Genomic DNA, 21,070 nt, shown 5'->3' with positions numbered 1-21,070 from the left:
CACCAGCCATCATCGTCAACGACGACGGATGGATTACCAAAGATGGCGACGATGAAGACCAACGGCAGTGATCCTCAGGAATCGAATGGCACGTTGCCACAGTTCTCGGTGATCACGATGAACTCGACGAAGCCATCCACAGCAGAGACGCCTGTTGCCGAGCAGAAGAGAGGCACAAAGCACAAGTTGACGCCTGGTAAGGGAGGCACCCCTTCGAAGAAGCAGAAGAAGGTCCATAACAGCGTCCTCAACTCAGTTCGATCACGTCACTTGAAGAAGTTCGACGGCCAACCGTTTTGGCGTAAGGACATTCAGTACTCGTTGCTGAAATCGCTGTTCGACAACGATATAAAGGCCTTCACAGATCCATTCCCTGATTCAGATGAAAATGTTTCTATGGATGATAGGGAATTGGATCCCAGGGGCAGGTTGAGCTTTGCAGAACTGTACATTAAGAGTATTGCACATAGCTCGAAATGCTCGAAGGTGTTGAAAGACAGGCTGCTGAACGATATGAAGATGAGTATTCCAACGTGTATGATTTGTCTGCTGGTGAACGTTGGAAGAATGAACACTACGATCAACTTTGTTCCTGATATGAAGTCACAGCTGAGAACTTATCATCCAATCCCTTCCTTACAGGTGAACTATGACAGTTCCACCACGGGGAATGATAAGTCCAATGACAAGCAGTTACAGGACACTCCACGTTTGAAATCCATATTGAAGGCTTGCTGTGATGATTCTCATGAACCTTCCACGTTAGATGCATTGATGAAACGGAAGGCTTTGCCCCTGACAACGTGTGTCAACATGATCTTTGTGCTTTGCAACTACGAAGATTTGGTCCAGAGCGAGTTCTTCGAAGATGTCAATTACAATTTCTACGATATCTTTATGAATGCGTCCTACAATCCACGAAGCAGAGCAGACTTGTTCCTATGGCTGTTGTGGAACTATTTGGAATCACATAGAACTCCAGAGGAGATTTCAAAAAACCCATTCGGATCTGAAAAGCCTTTACTGAAACCGGCTGTGATGGAATTTGACGTTGACACACCATTGGAGAAAGAATTCGGTGAGAAGTTATACGAACAGAGAATCAAGTATTTATCAGAGGAATCAAGTGATAAAAAAGAGAAAGTTTCAGAAGATAAGAAGAAAGATGGCGCCAATAGCTCAACGGCTTTCTCAAATTCAAACGACAGCTCTACAAATCAAACAAACTCCACATCCAATGCTCATTCAAATGGAGGTTTGACGGCATCTCAGCAGACCCCACAACCTTCTGTATTGAGACAGGATATCGATGTTGATAAAGTACGCACAGCTTTGAAAGCGTTGAGCAAGAATGAACATCGTAAGAGAATCAAACAAGGCATGCTTCAATTTGAAAACTCTGTGATCTTGAAGGAGGAAACAGGGGATGACGATTCATCTATGAGGCTAAGGCTAAAAAATTACAAGGGTGATTTCGGTGAGTATGCTACAAAGTTCAACAAGCTGTTCAACTTGCTGAAGAGCGATTTTGCAGAACTAAGCAAAGAAGACAAGCAGACCATCGAAGTTAACTACGCCTACAATGAGGGTTCTCTCAAGTTGAAGCACTTTAGCGTTGACCTTTAAACAATGACAGCACAAATAAACATGAGACATTTGTCTCTATCAAGAATGACTCACTGTATTTCCTCCATAGGATCGTCAAATGCCGGCAATGGGATTGGAATGAAGTAAGCAGTGTGTGCTATGGCTAAAGTATACGTTTTGATCGATGTGAAGTCTGAATTACAGCTCCAATCCCTTTCAGGGTCACCTTTACCCAAGAACAAGACGTTAGACATGTTCTGTGGTAAGTCATACCCCAACACCTCGAATGTCACACCTGAATGTGAGAAGTCCTTTAGTGGGTGGATTCTTGGAGGGAACCTCGTGATGAAGTCCGACTGATGAACCACTCTTATATATGAACCCTTCAGTATCAGCGAGCCCTTCTCTATCAGCTTTGCGAATCTTTCACTTTCAAAGAGTTCATCGCTCCATTGGCTCAATTTCGGGTTTGTGATTCTCAGCTGTCCAAAAGTGACCACCTTTGGTTGATAACCCATGACTCGATACTCCATTCCAGCTAATTGGGCATATGCACCTCCTAATGAATGTCCAGTTATCTCTAAGGAGTAACCATCATTCAAGTACGGTTGAACCATGGCGAACACTTTTGGTATGAACTTCTCAAAGGACCTATAAATTCCACAGTGTACCAGACAACCATCGCATGGCCTCATCTTATTTCCAATGCTCTTTATCTTGTGCTTTCTCTTGAATGAGTCCGATATTGTTGAGATGACTGGGGAGTACGAACATTGGCCAATGTTGAGGTCAGATTTCCAATCACCAGGTGTAATTGTACCTCTGAAGCTCAAATGCACAACCTTATCGTCATGATCAACTCCAAGTATACCCGTACCACTATGGATTCCATTAAATATTGGCATGAAATGCTTTTCAATGGCTGTATTCTTCTTTTGGAAGTCATAGACGATGCATGCTTGGTCTAGAGGACCTGTTTTGAAGTATGGAGATATAGTGCAATAAGCCAATTGCGACCAATGTACTTGCTCCTTGAATTGATCAAGTAACGACAGGTTCAACATGCTCTGATCAGGCAATTCTCTGCTCGGTTTCTTGAGAACATTGACGATTGAGGTGTTAACCGTCGTTTTGTCATCGAATGTTGAAGATATCACTGAGCACCTTGTTGATTGGAAGAGGAGCAAGCAAATGTATACGAAAGATAACATCCTAAAGCTGTTGATGGTCAATATCTAGAGAGAGAACGTATAGTAGGGTTCAGGGCTGCGAAGAGTTCATCGATTTAAATACTCATGATGCACCCAGTGAGTATAGCTGGTGAGAACATTACTACCGACGCAGTATAATCGTTATAAGAGCTCAACAAGTGCGGATATAAGAAAGTGAACATATCAGTACCATTTGAGCTCTTACAGGACCATGTACACCACTGTGGATAAACAAACTGTGGGCTGTTACTCTGTGTCACTGTGACTACACCCAATCTCTGCGTATGTTCTATACATATCGGCTTACTTCTTCTTGCATAGTGTTACACATCGCTGTGAAGTCCTAAGGTTGATAGAATGTTGTAATTATATTCAGGATTATTTGCACATCATCAGTAGCCAATGCTCACTGTTCAACCGATACAGGGAGTCGGAAGCTATGTTATTCAACTCATTGTGAGGCTCTCATGCTTCAACTAGGTGTTCTAAGCTATAAGTGCTGCCTCTTGAGCCCACAACCCGCACTTTAGTGAACATTGGATACAATAAAGCCTTGCGGATGTATCCTATCTGACTGCGACACTAACGAAGAGAAGGGTTGGATGCGTGAAATAACAGCACACCCGAGTGCCTTGAAGGTGCTGGTTTTGATGTCTTTGAGCTGCTGGCCTTGATACCTCTAAGTTGCTGGTTCTGATGCCTATAAGCTGGTCTTGATGCCTGCAAGCTGTTAACTAGCGCACGTACACGGCTTCTATCACCAATGTAGCAAACCATAGCACCAACCAGTGGCCAAAGAGTCACGAAAGCAAGCAGCCCACACTACTGTCTCATTATCGTATACCAAATGTCATTAAACCTATTTACATATTGAATACAGAGAACCCTCCGATGAGGCCACCAGCCAAGTTCTACGCCAATTCAATGAACAAGAAAACACACTCTTTCTTCGTGTTCACACACCAACTGCTGGTTTGCACGGAGACAAAGCTCCCTCCTCTCCTCCAAGAAGCCACCTGGAACAAGCGTACAGCTAATGGCCCTTCTCAGAACCAAAGGTCCGCCTTCTTCAACAGCTTCGTCACGCTCTCCGTCGGCTGCGCACCCACCGAGAGCCAGTACTTGGTTCTATCGAAATCCAGCTCAATGTGCTTCGCAGGCTTCTGCTTCTTCTCCCATGGCTTCAGCGGTGGCGCAATCGGGTTATAAGTCCCCAGCACCTCAATCGGCTTCTGGTCTCTGGCCAGTCTCTTCTTCGTAACAACAATGTTATACACTGGCTGGTCTACACGCCCAAAACGTGCCAGTCTGATTCTCACAAGCCCTTTAGTCATGTCTATGTCAATATCTACCAACAAAGCCCACGGATATCAGCCAGAAAGCACCTCGATTCCAACAAATTCTACCGAAATAGACCAATGTTGATGTTGTGTTTATAGGTTGCAACGTCGGTGATTGGGGGAAATTTTTCACCGCCGGGCCTCCTCCCGGGGAATTCCGAGGGGCGCCATCGCCGACTTCCCAAAAGGGTCAATTCCGACTCTGCTACCTCATCGCCGTGAAAAATTTATTTCTATTTAATACCCATCGCTTCTTTCTCTCTTGGACGGTTTGTTTGCCGTTATTGCTGGAAGAACGTGATCTGTGTGTGTTATTGTGCCCAGTTTTGAAGAGATGTCGGACGATAACGGTATTCAGCTCCTGGAGTTCGAGTCCAAGCTGCAAAAGATCCGTCAGCAGATTAATTCCAAGCTCGAGAACCAGAAGCACATTGCACTTGTGCTGTCTGCTGTGGAGGAGAACATCTCATCTCAGTCAGGGAGTGCCTCACCTGTGGCGTATTTCGTCTCCTTTCTGTCGCTGTTGGACCAGTCGATTGATGCTGATAACGATACCATTACAGATGCCAACCTGGTTGCCACAGCTGCGTATCTGTTGGACCTTACACTGCCTGTGATTCCGAAGGCTCTGTTGAAGACGAAGTTTGCGGAGATCTTGGTGAAGCTGGCGCCAGCTATCACGAGCTCTGATGCTGAGGCTCCGCTGATCAAATCTGCTGTAGGGTCGTTGGAGACGTTGCTGCTTGCTCAGGACATCAACTCCTGGAACAACTCTGCTTTGAACATCAACCCAAAGAGAGGTTTTGGTGGATTGCTGGAGTACTCCTTGGATCCACGCCCTAAAGTTCGTAAGAGAGCTCAGGATGCTGTTCACAGCATATTGGCCAACCCACCACCGGGGCCTTCCATGGAGCATCCTGCCAGTGCGATGGCTGCCGATTTCGCTATAAAATCACTCGTTGAGCTGATCAACACTAAGCCAAACCAAAAGACCAATAAGGAACACTCTGCACAGCTTATCCACTCTTTGCAGTTAGTTTCAAGTATTACATCAGCAAACTCCTGGCCAACGTCAAAGATCGAACACCTGTGCGACATCCTTCTCGAGGTTTCAAAGACAAATGATCAGTACCTTGTTTCCAGCGCATTCAAGGGATTCGAAGGCCTTTTCAACTCGATGACCGATGAAATTGATAGTGATAAGTTCCTCAAAGTGTTACAGGTTATCTTTGACTTGAAGCCATCTCTGAATGACAACCATTTAGCAGTGCCATGGATTGCTGTCGTGGCAAAGGGTATCACCTCTTATACAAAAGTTGAGCCGTTGAAATCAGTTAAGAAGATTCCAGAAGTATTCAAGATTCTGCTTCCATTCTTCAGTGCTGAGTTGCCAGAGATTTATATATCAGTGTCTCAATGCTTCATTTCCATCCTCTCGGAGGCCATCCCAGATAACTTCCTTCTATTGCCAAACAATGACGACGTTACTACTGAGATCTACGAAGAGATGGACGATGTTATCACCCAGATTGCTGAATTGCTTACAGAATTACTCAACGTGAAGTATGGTCAAGCTACGAAGGAGATCATGGAGGTGTTTGCAATGGCTTTCACTAAGTTCAGATCAAGATCAAACCCAGACTTCCTCGAGCCATTGGCTATCATTGGAGAATGGAGAACAAACGAGGAATTTGAATTCAAAGAACAAGCTGAAGAAGTCATTGCTGCTGCAATCAGAGAAGTTGGCCCAGAGACTGTCCTTGGTTCTCTTCCATTGAACCTCTTGGACTCAAAGAAAGCAGGTAGAGCTTGGCTCTTACCACTCCTGAGAGACAATGTACGTTTTGCAAGACTCGGATACTTTGTTGAAGAATTCATGCCATTGATCCAAGAGTTTGAAAAGAGAATCAGCTCCATGGATTCCAATTCTGTCACCACTAAGATCTTCCAAACTATCGTTGATCAGGTGTGGTCTTTACTTCCTCACTTTGCTGATCTACCATCCGATTTGCAACAGGCATTCACGGATGAGCTGGCCCAACAATTGGCCTCTTTGCTTTACTCTAACCCTGAGTTGAGAGTTAACATCTGCCACTCTTTGAGATTACTCGTTGAGAGCAACGTCACCTTCGCAAGTGGTGCATTGTCAGATGATAGATTCCTATTGCAACAGTTCAAGATCGAAACTGCACAGAGTAACGTTGAGTATTTGTCTTCAAAGGCTTCCAATATACTTGCTGTGTTGTTTAACGTGTTTTCTCAAACTTCCCCAGATTCCAGAGGATTCGTCTCGGAAACCATCGATGCTTACTTGGGAATCTCAACGCCGCAGGACCTGGAATCCACTTTCAACAAGGTCTCGGTACTGTTGAAGAATGCACTCGACGAGGAATCCTCTACTCCAGCAACGTCGCAGCAGAAGGGGGTTGCTAAACTCAGTGTCACCATGATGGACTTGGTCGTTGCCATGGCCAAATACGTCCCAGAGAGCTCTTACAATGCTCTGTTCTCCATCTTCACACAGACTGTTAACTCATCTGAACCATTGCTACAGAAGAGAGCCTATAGAATCATCTCCAAATTGACGGAATCTGAGTCTGGTGTTATGGCTCTGAAGCATTTCGCAGGTGATATCGAGAATGTCATCATTAGCTCAACAGATTCTAACAACTTGAATGCACGTGCTGCAAGACTACAAGCCATTTCATCAATTTTGCAAATCATTCCGGAGAATGACTTGTTCTTCATCCCTTCCATCATGTCAGAAATCATCCTGGCCACTAAGGATGCGAACGAAAAGTCAAGACAGCACGCTTTCAACGTACTGATTGAGATGGGTAAGGTCATGGCCAAAGGTGGTATCATTCACAACTCCAAGATCCCAGGATTTGATGCCAATACCCCAGATTCTCAGGCTTCTCTCGCAGAGTACTTCACAATGCTGAGTGCCGGTTTGGCTGGTGGTGATCAACACATGGTGAGTGCCACCATCACTGCCATCAGCTGTATCGTCTATGAGTTCCGTGAAACTGTCGATACGGATCTGCTTGTTGAATTGGCCTCCACTGTGAATCTGTTCTTGACCTCCAACTCTAAGGAAATCGTCAGATCCACTATTGGATTCGTCAAAATTGCCAGTATCAGTTTACCAGAGGAGATCGTCAAACCACAACTTCGTGACCTGTTGCAGCATTTGATGCGTTGGTCTCATGAACACACTGGTCACTTCAAACAAAGAGTGAAACATATTGTCGAGAGATTGATCAGAAGATTTGGCTTCGAAGTGATTGAGCAGAACTTCCCAGAAGAGGACAAGAAGCTCCTTGCCAACATCAGAAAGACCAAAGCTAGAGCTAAGAGAAGACAGGCCGAGGAAGAAGGAGAATCGCAACAGAGATCGAAGAAACACGGCAATGCCTACGATGACGTATTGTACGACTCCAATTCCGATGAAGACGATGATATGGATGACGAGGGAGCCGAACAAGAGAACGAGGATCCAAGAAGAAAGAAAAAGTCGTCGCAGTATATCCTGGAGTCCAAGGATTCTCCACTGGATCTTCTGAACCGTCAGTCCTTGGCTCACATCTCGTCCACCAAGCCAAGCAACAAGTCGAGAACCGTCAGCCATGCTAAGGCCTTTGAGAAGAATGGTAAGTTGCACTTCTCCGAGGACGCTCAGCAGGATGAGGATCCATTGAAGACAATCACAGACGGCATCAACGCATACGTGGAGGCCGTCAAGTCTGGTCCAGTCAAGGGCCAGAAGAACAAGTTCAAGTTCAAGAGAGGTGCTAAGGCCAGAGAAGATGATAACGACGACGGTGACGATGATGCCGATGAGCTCCAGAAACCAATCAACAGAGGAAAGATTGGCAAGGGCAGCAGAGTCAGCAAACCAAAGAAGAAGTTCCAGTCACGTAAGAAGTTCTGAGCACGCTGGAATGGAGAAATGTATAGATCTATATCGTATAATTGTACCATGGGAAGATAATCACATATTGGGCATTTGTACCGCTTTTCGGAACATTCCGAAACACGGTAGTTTCCGGGGGGAAACACCCGGACACCAAAAGTGAAAAATTACGCTCCGAGGCCGGCGAAAAAGGTGTCGAGAACCGTTGAGACATAAAGCGATGGAGGCATTCGTACCGGTTGAAGGACACTTTAGAAGGATCAGAAGAGCGTAGATGATTGTTGGTAACACTTCACGAGTCTCTAGGATTGTTGTCAAGAGACGGATATCCGTTTCCGTCGCGCCATTGATGGGTGGGACTGGTGGCTCCACGGCTTCTTTCACAGAGCAGAAAGACCGTGCTTCCCCAAAGAGTACGAAGCTGACAGTTTCGCAGTTCCTAGCTGGTGCTCAGAAGTGTTACACTCCGAGATATTCACAAGGTGGCTATCCACCGAAGACCGTGGAGCTGACTGAGGTGCAAGCCGTGAAGGGGTCTGAGCTTCGTGCGCTGATTCAAGAGAACGATGGTCAATCGCTGAACAACCTCATCGGAGAGATGTACACCACTGGTGATTGGACACACATCACTGAAGGCCTCACACGCCCGGAGGTGTCACTCCTGCTGAGAAGCCTCGTTGAAGCACACGGATCACAGATCAGACTGGCGAATCACCTGAAGAACCTCGTTCCAAGAGAGCACAAGACACAGTTCAGAGATGCGTTGGTGCTGGAGCGCAACATCAACCATTTATACTCCAAACTGATCCAGATCAAGCACCCACTTACAACGAGTGACGTCGAACTGCTTCTGAAGTACGAGACTGACAACCTCAACTTCAGAGCTGCGCAAAGAATTGTGGAGTATGGCGAAGCACATGGTGCTAACACCGTGAACTTCCACAATTTGAAGATGAGAGCACTGGGTCATACTTCACCAGAGGCCTGGATATCCAAGACAGGGTCCCAATTGACAATCAAGGGCCGTAAACTACCTGTTGAACCGAGGGAAGTGTTCTCCAAACTTCTACAAGAGTTCTCTTCGCACTCTAATGAATTCATTCCAAATTTGGAGTCTCATAAGCAGATCCTCTGTGGATTTGCCCATTCTCGTGATCTGATCCAAGTCCGTATTCACCTGGAACAGATATGGGGGATACCAGCCGATGAATCGATGCCAATTGAGCTGGTTTCAAAGACCTCGTCACTTTACCCGGACCAGGACCTCCTTTGTAAGATTGTTCAGATGTTCGGATACAACAACCACAGCCTTGAAGGGCTGAACTACGTTCTGAAGTTCATCCATTACTACCAGATGGATATGGCACGCTCGACACAGCTCTGGAGCATCTTGGTGAGCTTCCTCAAGCAGGAAACCAGAGGTGATAGTGAAACTATCTCACAGAGGTTCCTCGTTGTTTGGGACGACATGGTTTCCAACAGAGTACGGATATCTGATCAACTCTACAGACTGAAGTGTGATATTCTGTCCAATGCGTCCAAGCAGGAGCTATTGTTGAGTGATTTGGATACCATTCGTCGCAGATGCCTCACGACATCTTCAAAAGTGATGCAATTCAGAATGCAGAAGGTGTTGACACACTATCTCAAAGCTGTGGCTCTTTTCATCTACAAAGGCACAGACGATGTTGAAGAAGCTGATCGCCTGACCAATGTGTACTTTGAGCATTACAGTGTTTCAGATCAGCAGCTGAGCGATTTGCAAGACTGTATTCCAGACATCAAGGAGCTTGTTGAATCACAACGTATGAAGTTTGAGGAGCTACAACGACAATATGACGAAGAAGACGACGAAGAGTCGCTATGGTAAATATCTATATATCCGTGGAAAGGCTGTCAATGTATGATCAACCTGTTCATGTTCAAGTAATTGCTGAGTAGCAGCCACCCGTATCTGAACCACTCCATCTGGGAAGTGTGTCCACTAACCATAGCAGCCAATGCCAACAGATATCCACCCCAATTGGAGTGGATCACCACCTCGTTCTCATCCATGGCTCTCCAGATGAGCTCATAGTTGGACATGAACGTTGCAGAATACTTCTGCCATAGAGGATACGTGTGCAGAGCTGCCACTCGTTTACCAGTGGTCATTGCGGCGTGGTACAGGGATCTATGGTTAGGATGATTTGAAACACCACCGTCATCAAACGTCAAAATGACCGTGGTTTCAGGGTGAATGAACTCCACAATGTCCTCAGCATGCCAAATGATGTCCATTGAGTCCTTAAACCTGCTCTCGTCGTCCAGGAGCTCCACTTGATGAATGCCCATGATCTCCAGGCTTCTCTCCAACTCCAGCGATCTCACTGGGCCCAGTCCTTCGGCATTCCCCGTCGAGAAGCACGTTACTGATATGTTATTCCTATTCTGTGGCTTACCCAGCTCGATCAGAGCCGGTGCAAAGAACATCACCTCGTCATCCGGATGCGCAATGATCAACTGTACATTCTGTCCCATCAAAGAGCTCGGAACCTCATTGCTATGGTACGACGTCAACACACACCATAGAAGCAGGGAGATGAGCCACCACTTCGGCGATCTCCCCAGCACAAACAGCAGCTTGTTTCTGAGTCTGAAGGGTCTAACCATGGCTTGTGAGCGCTCCCCAGCCGTCAATTGGAGCAGCTTTAATAACCAAAGCACCGGGAACACACGTTTGTGAGTTTCTCGAGGATGGTTTCTCGGCGTTAACCGGGTGTATCGGAGGTAAGCTACAGCCATCATTGGGATTATTAGAACGATACTAAAAAACAGAGCAAACGGGCATTGGTACTTGCCCAAAGTATGCCATACTGTAAGTGACACTTGAGTTAAGTGACATACAAAGTATGAGCATGTAGTCTTCGATACAGCCTGAGATACAACAATTCATAGATTGTACGGTATAATCAAGCAAAACACATAAATTTGCCTATATCTCAGCAACAAAACAACATTTGGGGAATCTGGCAAGGAATACAAAAGAGCAGATCCATATCATCGCACTTACTGTCTTTCAGATTGATCAGATCCGTGGTTCTCTGAAAATAAATCACACCGTGTTGCTTTATATATGTAATTCTGGTTCTTCGTTGCCCCAGCAAGTGTAAAAATGTTAGGATGTTTCCAATTTTATGATATTGTTTACATTTTGAATTCGTATCAACACTAAATGGCACAAAACCAGTACCGTTTTATACACAAAACTGGAAACATCACAAAAGAATGGCCTCAACCTGAAGAAGAAGCATCAGCGGCTAATCCAGAACCACAGCGGCAACGTCAAATGAATGGCGGTACGACACCACCAGAATGCCCAGTAATTATCGAGACAGACTAACTGACCTGTTCTGGGAGGAAGGTACACAACCGTGAAACGTCCAAGTTCTGTCACAGAATGCCCATACAAAGATCGCAGATGTGCCACAACAGCCGCCTTTACCTGAACTCGAGGCTGATAACGGAGCTCTGGCTGATAGAATGAGAAGTGGAAGCAGCGCTGCTGCAGGCAGCAGAAAGAGCGTTGGAAGAAATTAGACGTGATTGTGCTTTTGATTATGATGCCGACTTTGAATACATCACTGAGGATGACACCAACGGTTTTAATGAGAATGATGGTCCAGTTTATAAGCAGCAACAACAGCGGAGACCACGGAGACCATGGGGACCACGGAGACCACGGAACCTGGAGTGAAATCCAGGTTTCCTTGAAAAGTGTTGTGACTATTGTCAAGCACTCCTTATCGATACTGAATTGCCATCTTTTTGTTGTGATAGGGCAAAAGTTTTACTCGGTGAGATAGCCAAAAAAACCTCCACGCTACAGGAAGGATGTCTTTTGGGATCCAATCACGTCCAAATATTCTCGAACAATGAGTACAATTCTTTCGCTACCGTCCTTGGGCTCTGACGGTACTGGTGATTTGAGAGGTGGGACCTATTCGATGAGCATCAACGGTCGCTTACTCCATAGAGTTGATGGTTTGATGGCTCAGCAAAATGGCGGAGGGAAATTTGCGGACATTTGCAAAAATTCATACACTAAATCCAGGCTTGGCTACAAATCTTCATTTTGAATTACTGAGAGGTGTTCTTCAAAACTACGGAGAATATAAACGACTTGAGCACCACATTAGCAAGATTGGTGAGTTTCTATCTCAAACAATCGTTATACACCGCTGTTATATACCTCTAGAGGAATTGTTCAACAGGAAAAGACAGAGATGGAATTAACCAGAGAAGAAATTGTTGTTGAATTTGCCAATATTGAACCAATAGCACCAACAAATTCAGAAGATCGTACTTCTCTATTTCCAGAGGTTAAAGAGTTTGCCTTGGTGCGCAGAAGTATAACAGCAAAACATCCTTCAATTTCAGTGCGTATAAAGGAAAAATCTATAGGTCGCTTCACTTTTATCTATACTATGTGAAAAGGTGTTTTTTGGCCTTTGATATTTCCTCTTTTGTTCTTCTATGGTGAAGGAGGTTGGTGGCCCGGTTTAAGATTGTCTAGAGAGGACGGAAGGTCACAGAAGGGAACGATTTCACCACCTCAACAGTGTCGCTAACATATCCAAAGAAGAGAAAATGAATGGAACCCAGTAGATGTGCTAGATAATCTCGCTGAAGAATTCTACCTGGCCACTGCTATAATCATTGATCAGCGAAGTATTGGTTATTTTCGTCTTCAACATCACATAAACAGAATGATTGATGCACGCCATACGAGAACAGAGCAGGGAGCTGAAGAAAGCTCATGGACAGAAATTACACCGCCAAACCATCACGATACTGCTCTATACTTCAAAGCCGAATTACAAGATCTGATGACCATATTCACTCAAGATGATTCACCTTCAACCTTGCTAGCTTTTACCGCAAATCCAAAGACACCATCGTTGTACAAATTGGTTGCACTATTTGGTTCCACAAGTGCTCTCCTCTAAAAAGAATCACGACCTGGTTTCAAGAATCTTTTTAGAACAAGCTCGAGATCTTATAGAATATGTCCCAATAATGTTCAGGAGGAAAGTTCTCAAGATTGTTTACATCACAGAGCTCCAAAATAGGGGATTGCCGCATATTCATTGCGTTATCGAATTCGACCCTGAAGGTGGTGAAACAACCGCAGAAGTTTTTGACGAGTGGATCAATGCTACAATTCCAAGCCAAGAAAACCCAGAACTTGGTGCATTGGTTCAGCAATGCATGACCCATCATGGTTAAAGTGTTTGAGAAGATGACTGAGACACTTAGAGAGCGAGACAAATCTATTCCATACCTAACAGGACTCAGATAAGTATCATTCTAACATACCCATATCCTACACACATGCTTGCGATTACATATACGAAATCTTACGCTACAGTTTTAGGAAACTCTTTGCGCGTTGATTTCGTTGGTTTCACAATCATCATCCTATCAAACGAGAGACGAGGAATCAAAGCAAAGACCCGACGGGCCGCGCATCCCAGGTAGCGGCGATTCGAGATTTACCGCAGCGTTAGCAAAGGTCCCGATCGCCTCTACCGTACCGAAGCACTACAGATCAACTTGTGTCGTACGAGAGCTTTATCTCTTCGTGTTGTATGGAACATTAACTCAGCATGAGTCCTGTTTCCCATTCTCTATGTACACTCATCCAGTCATCGTTCTTTTCACCAGCCTTGCGTCTTCTCCAAACTTCAAATATTATCTTTCTTGTTCCCCAGTAAGATCCCATGCCAATGTTACTTAAATCTTCAAACCATGCTTTGAATTTCGTTTGTAAATTGACATCCAAACATGAACATCCAGCAATAAAGGCAGGCCAAGATGTACTCAATAGCGATATATTGTGGGACCGACGTAGTTCTGCCATCTTTTCCAAATGGCGATAAGTCGATTCACAGTAGCTTTGTAAATGAATATCCGAATAATTCCTTATTATCTTGAAGTAATAGATGAGTAAACTGGTATAACGACTCATGATTGAATGGAAAACACAAGCATGCAAGGGGGAAATAAACGGCAAGCTTTCCTGGTCTTCATTCGAACAGATTCCCTGATAATCCACGAGTTTCCATTCCATTTTCCAATTGAGTAGTCTTTCTTCCAACTCCATGCACTTCAATTTGAACTGCTGTTCCAAGTCATCTGTAGCAGTTCTGCCATTTCTCTTGTTATTATCAAGGAACTGCTTGATTTTATAGAGCCTGACGACCGTTTGGAACAGATAATTGAAACTGTTAGGTAGGGCATAGAGCGTTTCAAAGGTGAAATTGATGTTATCACCATCGGTAGCTATTTGCAGAAATTGTGGTTCAGACTGAGTAAAAGATCCTTCAGTCCGTACAAACTCTACCAATCCTCTCTCATTCAAACTTTCTTGGTAGACCTCTCCCTCTTCAACCTTGCTCAAAAAGTTTTTGGCAAAATTAGCATCGACAGAACAGTTGTTGTATCCATTCGTAGATTCGGTATTTGTAGAGTCACTAATGTACTTCATGAAGGTGATCACACGACTCAACACCAGGGCCTTCTTACTTAGTCTGGGACGATTCTGGTATCTCTGGAAAGCGAGATCTTCACATATACCTATATGGTACTGACAATCAGCCATTATCCCCCAAACCACATCGATGGAGCTCATTGACAACAGTGCACAGATGACATCTTTATACTTTTCCTTCTCAAGGTTATCTAAAACGTCTCGAAGATACGTTGAAGCCTTCAGTCTGAACCTAACCCCTAGGTTGAGGAAGAATGACATCTCACTAGAATTCTTCTTGCACTCACTTTGCAGTCTGAAACAGGAGATTGATAATATGGCATATAAGAGAGACCATCTGGAAGATGGTGTTTCAGTGCAAGTGACTTCTCCTCCAATGCAGAGCAATGCTTTGGGCAGGAACAGTGTTGTCCAAGGATTCGTTTTGAATCCGACAGTCAGCATCTTCGTCGAAAGCGTATCTTTATAATAAGCGATTAAATCATTGAACAACGATGATATATGAATGGAATCGTTTCTGCCACAGGTTTGAACAAAACTCAAATGCCTTTCCATCTCATCATCATGTACTCGCTCGATTATCCTCTCTGCCGTGGTAAGTGCTATACTTTCCAGATCAGTGGCTGCAAGGTCCCTGGGATTATCACTAGCAAAATCACCAGCAGCACCGTCTCCGTAGTATTCCGTTGCACGGTTTATCAATGGCGTGAACCCGGAGGGGCTATCAATAGGTGCCAGCTCACATGTTGGCTTAGAGTGGAAGAGACCAAATGGGCCTCGCAGTATCGTTCTACCATCGATAACAGTAGAGCTCACCAGCATTCCCAGTAATCCCAGATCATTGTCCATCTCCTCGAAGGAGCGATAAGGCCTTCTGAATGGAGTGCGTGGGATGTGCCTTCTGCTGATCGAATCACTGCATCCACTTTTGCGCTTGCTGTGTATCACATTGCCGAACTTATCGTACTTTACGGGATCATTCCAACTCAGCTTGATGTCAAAGCCCTCACAATCAACACCTGCTTTGGCACATCTGCTGCAGATTGGCCTCTCGTTTGAGCACTTGACTTTCCTTCTTCGACACGTCCCGCAGCCAGAAAATCTATTAGAGGTGGATTTGGAAGCCATTTCCTCAATGGGAATTGTGGGAATCTGAAGAGTGGAAGCTTGATCTCACTCCATATATATATCTATGATAGCAGTGCTTCGCTCGCTGGACATTGCACATTTCTCTCGCGACGGAATGTTGTCGCGAGATAAGACAATCGCACACACAAAGTAGATAAGCGCCGCAGTCATTCAAACGCATAGCTTGATCATGATCGCCATTGGTGTTTATAATGACCGCTACGGAACCATGAACGAGGTCTGATCAGCAGGATGTGATCTCTGCAGGGCACAGATCATCATGTCGCAAAGTACCCAAGCCAGTAGCTCCGACAAGGGAGCGAAAACACCATACAACGTTGGCAGCTTCGAGTTGCAGAGCAACCAGGGGTCGTTAGACATCGAAGTCGGGGACGCCGAAGAGCTCGATGCTGGTGGAGAAGGGGAGCTGAAGCAAGGCCTGACGTCCAGACATATTCAGATCTTTGCGTTGGCTGGTATCATCGGAACAGGTTTGTTTGTTGGTTCCGGGTCTGCTCTGAGTGCTTCGGGCCCCCTGGGTCTCTTGATCTCGTACATTGTGCTGTCGTGCGTTGTCTACTTCATCATGAATGAGCTGGCAGAGATGGTGACTCTTTTTCCAAACGGTGGTGGTGCTATACATACGCTGGCAAAGCGTTATGTCGACGGATCGCTCAGTTTCGCCACTGGTTGGCTCTACTTCTACAACTACGCCATTCTGGTGCCAGCAGAAATCTCTGCTGCCACCATCGTTATCAAGTACTGGACTGATTCGGTCAATGTGGCCGTCTGGATCACGATCATGACTTTTGTTGTGATCATGCTGAACACGTTGGCCGTTAAGTTCTATGGTGAAACTGAGTTCTGGCTGGGTTCCATCAAACTGATTGCAATTGCCTGTTTGATCATCGTTGGTATTGTTATCTTCTTTGGTGGTGGTCCGGCTCAACACCATGTGTTAGGGTTCCATTACTGGAAGCACCCTGGGCCGCTGGTGAACCACTTGCATTTGAAGAATGAGAACACTGGTCGGTTTTTGGATATCTGGACAGCAATCATTAAGTCTGGGTTTGCTTTTGGTTCTGGACCAGAATTCTTCGTCATTACGACGTTAGAAGCTCAAGATAGAAGAAGAAATCTGATCAAAGGTACTAGAAGATACATTTGGAGATTGATTTTGATCTATTGCTTTTCGGTCATAGTTATTGGTGTGATTGTTCCTTCGAACAATTCCAAGTTAACAAGCGGGGAGTCGAACGCCAATGCTTCTCCTTTTGTCATTGGAATTCAATTAGCTGGAATCCGAGTACTGAACCATATCATCAATGCTGCTATATTGACGTCTGCCTTTTCTGCGTCAAACTCCTTCTATTTTGGAGCTTCACGTGTCTTGTACGCTTTGGCAAAAGACGGTAATGCTCCAAAGTTCTTGTTGACGACAAATAGATATGGAACTCCGTACTTCTGTACCACGTTTGTCGGTCTGATCTCTTTGATAGGCTACTTGAATGTCTCCAGTGGCTCTTCTCAAGTTTTCACTTGGCTGACCAATATCAGCACCATTGCGAGCTTCATTGGCTGGCTTATTATTGGAGCCATATACCTGAGATTTAGAAAGGCCATGGAATACAATGACATGTGGGATGTTATGCCTGTTAGAACCATCTGGCAACCATATGGGGCTTATGTCACCACTGTGTTCGTCGCTCTCCTGACCCTGACTAACGGGTATGCCATCTTTATGAAGGGCAACTGGTCTATTTCTTCATTCATGGCCGCTTATGTCACCATTGGTTATTTCCTCGTCTTTTACATTGGTCATAAGGTTTGGACAAGAAATTGGAGGCTATTTTATAAGGTTGAAGATATCGATGTTACCACTGGACTACAGGAAGCTGAGGAAGAGGCCAGAGAAGCTGAACTGCTTTATAAGAGTAACCCTCCAAGAAACATATTCGAAAGATTTTCAAACTGGTTGTTTTAATTGAGTTCAATACATATTCATTATGCAGAAGTTCAAGAAGAGTAGTCATACCTTACAAGTTAATGGGCGTGTTCTGATAGAGTGTTCGGTAGAGTGTTCGATAGAGTGTTCGATAGAGTGTTCGATAGAGTGTTCGATAGAGTGTTCGATAGAGTGTTCGATAGAGTGTTCGATAGAATGTTCGATAGAATGTTCGATAGAGTGTGCGAGATGAATTGCACTAAACCATTTACTAACGTCCATAACAAAAATGAACATGTAACTGTTGAGTCAATCTATGGTGAAGACGACTATCTACTGAATTGAGTACCAAAAATATAAATAAAATTTCCTAAGCTAACTATAACTCTGGTCTTCCAATACAAATTGGCCCTATATCAGGCTTCTCACAGCCATTGGATTCTCCTTTCAAATAACTTAACACAGCAGGCCCCCAGGCTGGACGTCTTTTGTACTGGCCTATGTGTTCTTGCATCAGCTCAATTCCACCAATTAACTCTTCGCCCAAACCTTCGTCCCTGATATCGGACATTGGAACCAGGAATTGTCTCACTGTGAAGATAATGGCACCAGTCTTTGGCAGACGTGTCAAAACCTGTCTTTCAGATCTGAAGAACACCTCTCTTTTGAAATCCAGTTTATCTGGGTCGAGAGACTCAATCTCTTCATCCTCCTTTCCTTTATTATCACCCATAGTGAAAATCTTGTTGTGAGTCTGTATAGCCCAATTGCTTCTGGTGACAAACTTGTATGGCTTCAGCTTGTCAAAGAACCTGTTCATTTGAGGTCTCAGCTTAGATTTATAATCTGGAACTGGGCCATGTAAGGAAGTCAGTGGAACTCCAAATCTCTCTAGTGGATCGAAACCAGCAGCAAACCCAAAAAACACAGCCTGCAAGCAATACTCTTCAGATCCATCGTGGTTGTCAGGATCTTGTAGTAAGACGACAAAGTCTTCTTCGACTGTATGCCCCAAATATGCAACCAGATTCTCTTTATCCTCAACACTATTTGGGTCCAGTGGAATGTACTCATCACGCAGAGAATTGTACAACTTATCCCCTTTGACCGAGAAATACTGAGGATATCTTCCCAAGAGAAAAGAAACTATGGTTTCATACAACTCTACCATGGCGTCAACGCCCATTTCAGATAAGTAAACTGTGTGCTTTCTAAGAAAAGGATCATCAACTTCACTTTTCTTCAAATCGGTGTAGTGCTTGTAAGTGTTCTCAATCAACAGCCATTCACTTGGATCCAGGTTCCGGATACCCATCACCATCTTATACTCGCCCTTCTTGAAAGGTCTGTATCTCAATGGCTCTTTCTCGCTCCATTGAATCTCGGGATCTGATGGAGTAATCTGAAGCTCTTCAAAAACTGGCGTTTCAATCCCACCATGGATCTTGGTAGTGACCGACACCGGCTTGGATGTCCCGTTAGCCTTTGACTCCTTCGAGCCACCACGGAAAGGCCCAGCAAGCGTCTCCTTCACCACAGATCTTGCCGACTCATCGAAAAGCTTGTAGACCAAGTAGCCTAGCAGTGGTAAGGTCAAACCTTTGTGAAGCAGTGATGATGTAGATAGGTCCAAGCTGGCAACGCTCATTATTTTTGGTTGTCTGACTATGACCAGCCCGCTTGATCAGGGAAGGCTACCATGATCTCTTAAATATAGTTTGGTTTATGCCCGTGATCTCATCCGGCTATCTCATGTTTGGCTGGTTGATCGGGGAGTCCTGCCTACATGGAACACAGCAGAAAGACAAACGCGATAACGAGCAAGAATTAAGAGCGAATCTTGAGTACGCATCTACGCAATGTGCTGCAACCAGATGACGTTCATCTACTTCCTTATTTAAAAACCTGGTCAAGAGTTTGCGCAAATCTCTTGACGCCCTCGGCCAGAGTTTCCTCATCAGTAGCTGCGAAAGTGCCTCTAAACATGATGAGAGGGCTTCTCTCCTCTCCGTCTTGAACAACTTCGAACCAGGAACCTGGGACCCAAACACTCTTATTGGCTATGTTTGTGCGATAGATGTCGTCTTCCAAGGCCAGCGGATCATTATTGTATCTTTCAGTGAAGTGTGGGTGGGCTGTGGCGTCAATTGAGATAGTGAAGAACATACCGGCATTTGGGATGTTGACGGTAACGAACGGCTTGTCTCCCAAGGTGCTCAAAGCAGTGTCAATGGCGACATTTCTCTTGTTTGAGTATTCTTCACGTAGGGCCTTAAGCCACTGAAGATAGCCATCCTGTCCCCAGTATGCCAAAGTCTCGTATAAAATGAGCGATGCAAATCCGGAAGGATTTTGAATTGTCGTTTCGAAGTCTCGAGCAAATCGTTCTATGAATGGCTTCTGCGCAATAATACTTCCAATACGAGTTCCAGGAGCCAGGATCTTCGAGAAAGAGTCCAGTCTAATGACACGGCCATCAACGTCGAACTTCAGAAAGGAAGGCACCAAACTTGCCAGAAATTCTTCGTCCGACGGTCTTCTCGAAGAGACGTTTCTGTTAGACTCCTCGACATAATCCTCCAATTGTAGGAAATAGTACGGCTCGTCCTCAACAATGATGATATCATACTTGGACGCGATCTCGTAGATCAACTTTCTTCTTTCCTCAGGAATCGTAGAGCCAGTAGGGTTCTGGCCTGTTGGAACAGTGTAAATCAGCTTCGGGTACTTGACTCCCTCTTCCCAGTTCTCCAATGTTTTTGCCAGTGATTCCGGAATGATTCCATGCGAATCAATATCCATTGTTACCAAGTTCAATCCTTTGGCTCTGGCAGTCTCCAGTGCTGAGGCAAAGGCGTACTTTTCGACAAGAATGGAATCACCCCGGTCGGTGAATGTTCTCAAGACAGCTTCCCACGCATGAGTAGAACCAGCAGTAAGAATTAGATCCCAGTCGTCGTTTGAGATATCTCCATGAACAAGTCTGGTGTGCTCTTTGATAAACTCAACGAGCGGCTTAGGGCCCGTTGCGGAAGCATACTGTAGACCAGATGAAAGAGGCAGCTTGTCACCAACCTCGACAACCAACTCATTCGATTCATTCGAAAACGCTTTCAGCCCATCTTCAAAGGGTGGCTTTCTGGTCTTGAAGCTAATCGATTCCCATGCGAAGTATTCAGGCAATGGTAAGCCACTGGCTAAGAAGGCAGTATCCGGCTGTTTATACTGTGCGATGGTCTTGAGGAGCGAATTGTTTCTTGCCTTTGCTTCAAGAGAGAGCAAATGGGATAGATCTTTTGTCATTTCCCCTTGAAACCACTGTAGCGCCGTAGTAATGTGGTGATCGCTATGTGCCTAGTACTCAGCTTGAAACTCAGCTAGATATATATATATATATATATATAGATAGAT

General features: G+C 44.9%; 10 protein-coding genes across 10 annotated transcripts; 5 read left to right on the top strand and 5 right to left on the bottom strand.

Annotated features, from left to right (window-relative positions):
- Nucleotides 1-117: 117 nt before the first annotated feature.
- On the top strand, nucleotides 118-1,119 carry IES1 (Ies1p; the record flags this gene model as incomplete). The annotated part of the gene is made up of 2 exons (XM_020212394.1): nucleotides 118-642; nucleotides 679-1,119. Coding segments are annotated over 2 exons (966 nt in total), but the record flags the coding sequence as incomplete, so codon positions are not given.
- Nucleotides 1,120-1,617: 498 nt separating this feature from the next.
- On the bottom strand, nucleotides 1,618-4,178 carry MRPS16 (mitochondrial 37S ribosomal protein bS16m MRPS16). Its single transcript, XM_020217020.1, has 2 exons — nucleotides 3,904-4,178; nucleotides 1,618-2,743 (listed from the first exon to the last, which is right to left on the bottom strand). The coding sequence occupies exons 1-2, from the start codon at nucleotides 4,130-4,132 to the stop codon at nucleotides 1,677-1,679; spliced, it is 1,296 nt and encodes a 431-aa protein (XP_020072771.1). The 5' UTR covers nucleotides 4,133-4,178; the 3' UTR covers nucleotides 1,618-1,676.
- Nucleotides 4,179-4,423: 245 nt separating this feature from the next.
- Nucleotides 4,424-8,163, top strand: RRP12 (mRNA-binding protein RRP12). Its single transcript, XM_020213104.1, has one exon. The coding sequence runs from the start codon at nucleotides 4,473-4,475 to the stop codon at nucleotides 8,070-8,072; it is 3,600 nt and encodes a 1,199-aa protein (XP_020072770.1). The 5' UTR covers nucleotides 4,424-4,472; the 3' UTR covers nucleotides 8,073-8,163.
- Nucleotides 8,164-8,182: 19 nt separating this feature from the next.
- On the top strand, nucleotides 8,183-9,971 carry CYBJADRAFT_165155 (uncharacterized protein). The gene has a single exon (XM_020213913.1). It carries the CDS (start codon nucleotides 8,329-8,331, stop codon nucleotides 9,922-9,924), a length of 1,596 nt encoding a protein of 531 aa, XP_020072769.1. The 5' UTR covers nucleotides 8,183-8,328; the 3' UTR covers nucleotides 9,925-9,971.
- GPI12 (N-acetylglucosaminylphosphatidylinositol deacetylase) lies at nucleotides 9,951-10,574 on the bottom strand (the record flags this gene model as incomplete). The annotated part of the gene is made up of 1 exon (XM_020212458.1): nucleotides 9,951-10,574. One exon carries the CDS (start codon nucleotides 10,572-10,574, stop codon nucleotides 9,951-9,953), a length of 624 nt encoding a protein of 207 aa, XP_020072768.1.
- A 1,745-nt stretch (nucleotides 10,575-12,319) lies between these two features.
- CYBJADRAFT_170199 (uncharacterized protein) lies at nucleotides 12,320-13,322 on the top strand (the record flags this gene model as incomplete). Its single annotated transcript, XM_020216094.1, has 3 exons — nucleotides 12,320-12,423; nucleotides 12,802-13,028; nucleotides 13,099-13,322. The coding sequence occupies 3 exons, from the start codon at nucleotides 12,320-12,322 to the stop codon at nucleotides 13,320-13,322; spliced, it is 555 nt and encodes a 184-aa protein (XP_020072767.1).
- Nucleotides 13,323-13,458: 136 nt separating this feature from the next.
- CYBJADRAFT_2107 (Zn(II)2Cys6 transcription factor) lies at nucleotides 13,459-15,897 on the bottom strand. The gene has a single exon (XM_020217574.1). It carries the CDS (start codon nucleotides 15,712-15,714, stop codon nucleotides 13,693-13,695), a length of 2,022 nt encoding a protein of 673 aa, XP_020072766.1. The 5' UTR covers nucleotides 15,715-15,897; the 3' UTR covers nucleotides 13,459-13,692.
- Nucleotides 15,898-15,904: 7 nt separating this feature from the next.
- Nucleotides 15,905-17,719, top strand: CYBJADRAFT_192663 (proline specific permease; the record flags this gene model as incomplete). Its single annotated transcript, XM_020217453.1, has 2 exons — nucleotides 15,905-15,952; nucleotides 16,118-17,719. 2 exons carry the CDS (start codon nucleotides 15,905-15,907, stop codon nucleotides 17,696-17,698), a joined length of 1,629 nt encoding a protein of 542 aa, XP_020072765.1. The 3' UTR covers nucleotides 17,699-17,719.
- Nucleotides 17,720-18,028: 309 nt separating this feature from the next.
- On the bottom strand, nucleotides 18,029-19,398 carry CYBJADRAFT_181943 (heme-dependent oxidative N-demethylase family protein). Its single transcript, XM_020217019.1, has one exon. The coding sequence runs from the start codon at nucleotides 19,305-19,307 to the stop codon at nucleotides 18,039-18,041; it is 1,269 nt and encodes a 422-aa protein (XP_020072764.1). The 5' UTR covers nucleotides 19,308-19,398; the 3' UTR covers nucleotides 18,029-18,038.
- A 125-nt stretch (nucleotides 19,399-19,523) lies between these two features.
- On the bottom strand, nucleotides 19,524-21,025 carry CYBJADRAFT_145090 (PLP-dependent aminotransferase family protein). The gene has a single exon (XM_020213225.1). The coding sequence runs from the start codon at nucleotides 20,960-20,962 to the stop codon at nucleotides 19,553-19,555; it is 1,410 nt and encodes a 469-aa protein (XP_020072763.1). The 5' UTR covers nucleotides 20,963-21,025; the 3' UTR covers nucleotides 19,524-19,552.
- Nucleotides 21,026-21,070: the final 45 nt, after the last annotated feature.

This window comes from Cyberlindnera jadinii (genome assembly GCF_001661405.1).
Source record: "Cyberlindnera jadinii NRRL Y-1542 unplaced genomic scaffold CYBJAscaffold_1, whole genome shotgun sequence".
NCBI lineage: Eukaryota > Fungi > Ascomycota > Saccharomycetes > Phaffomycetales > Wickerhamomycetaceae > Williopsis > Williopsis jadinii.
The sequence above is the reverse complement of the archived record's forward strand: the minus strand, read 5'-3'. Positions and strand labels throughout refer to the sequence as shown.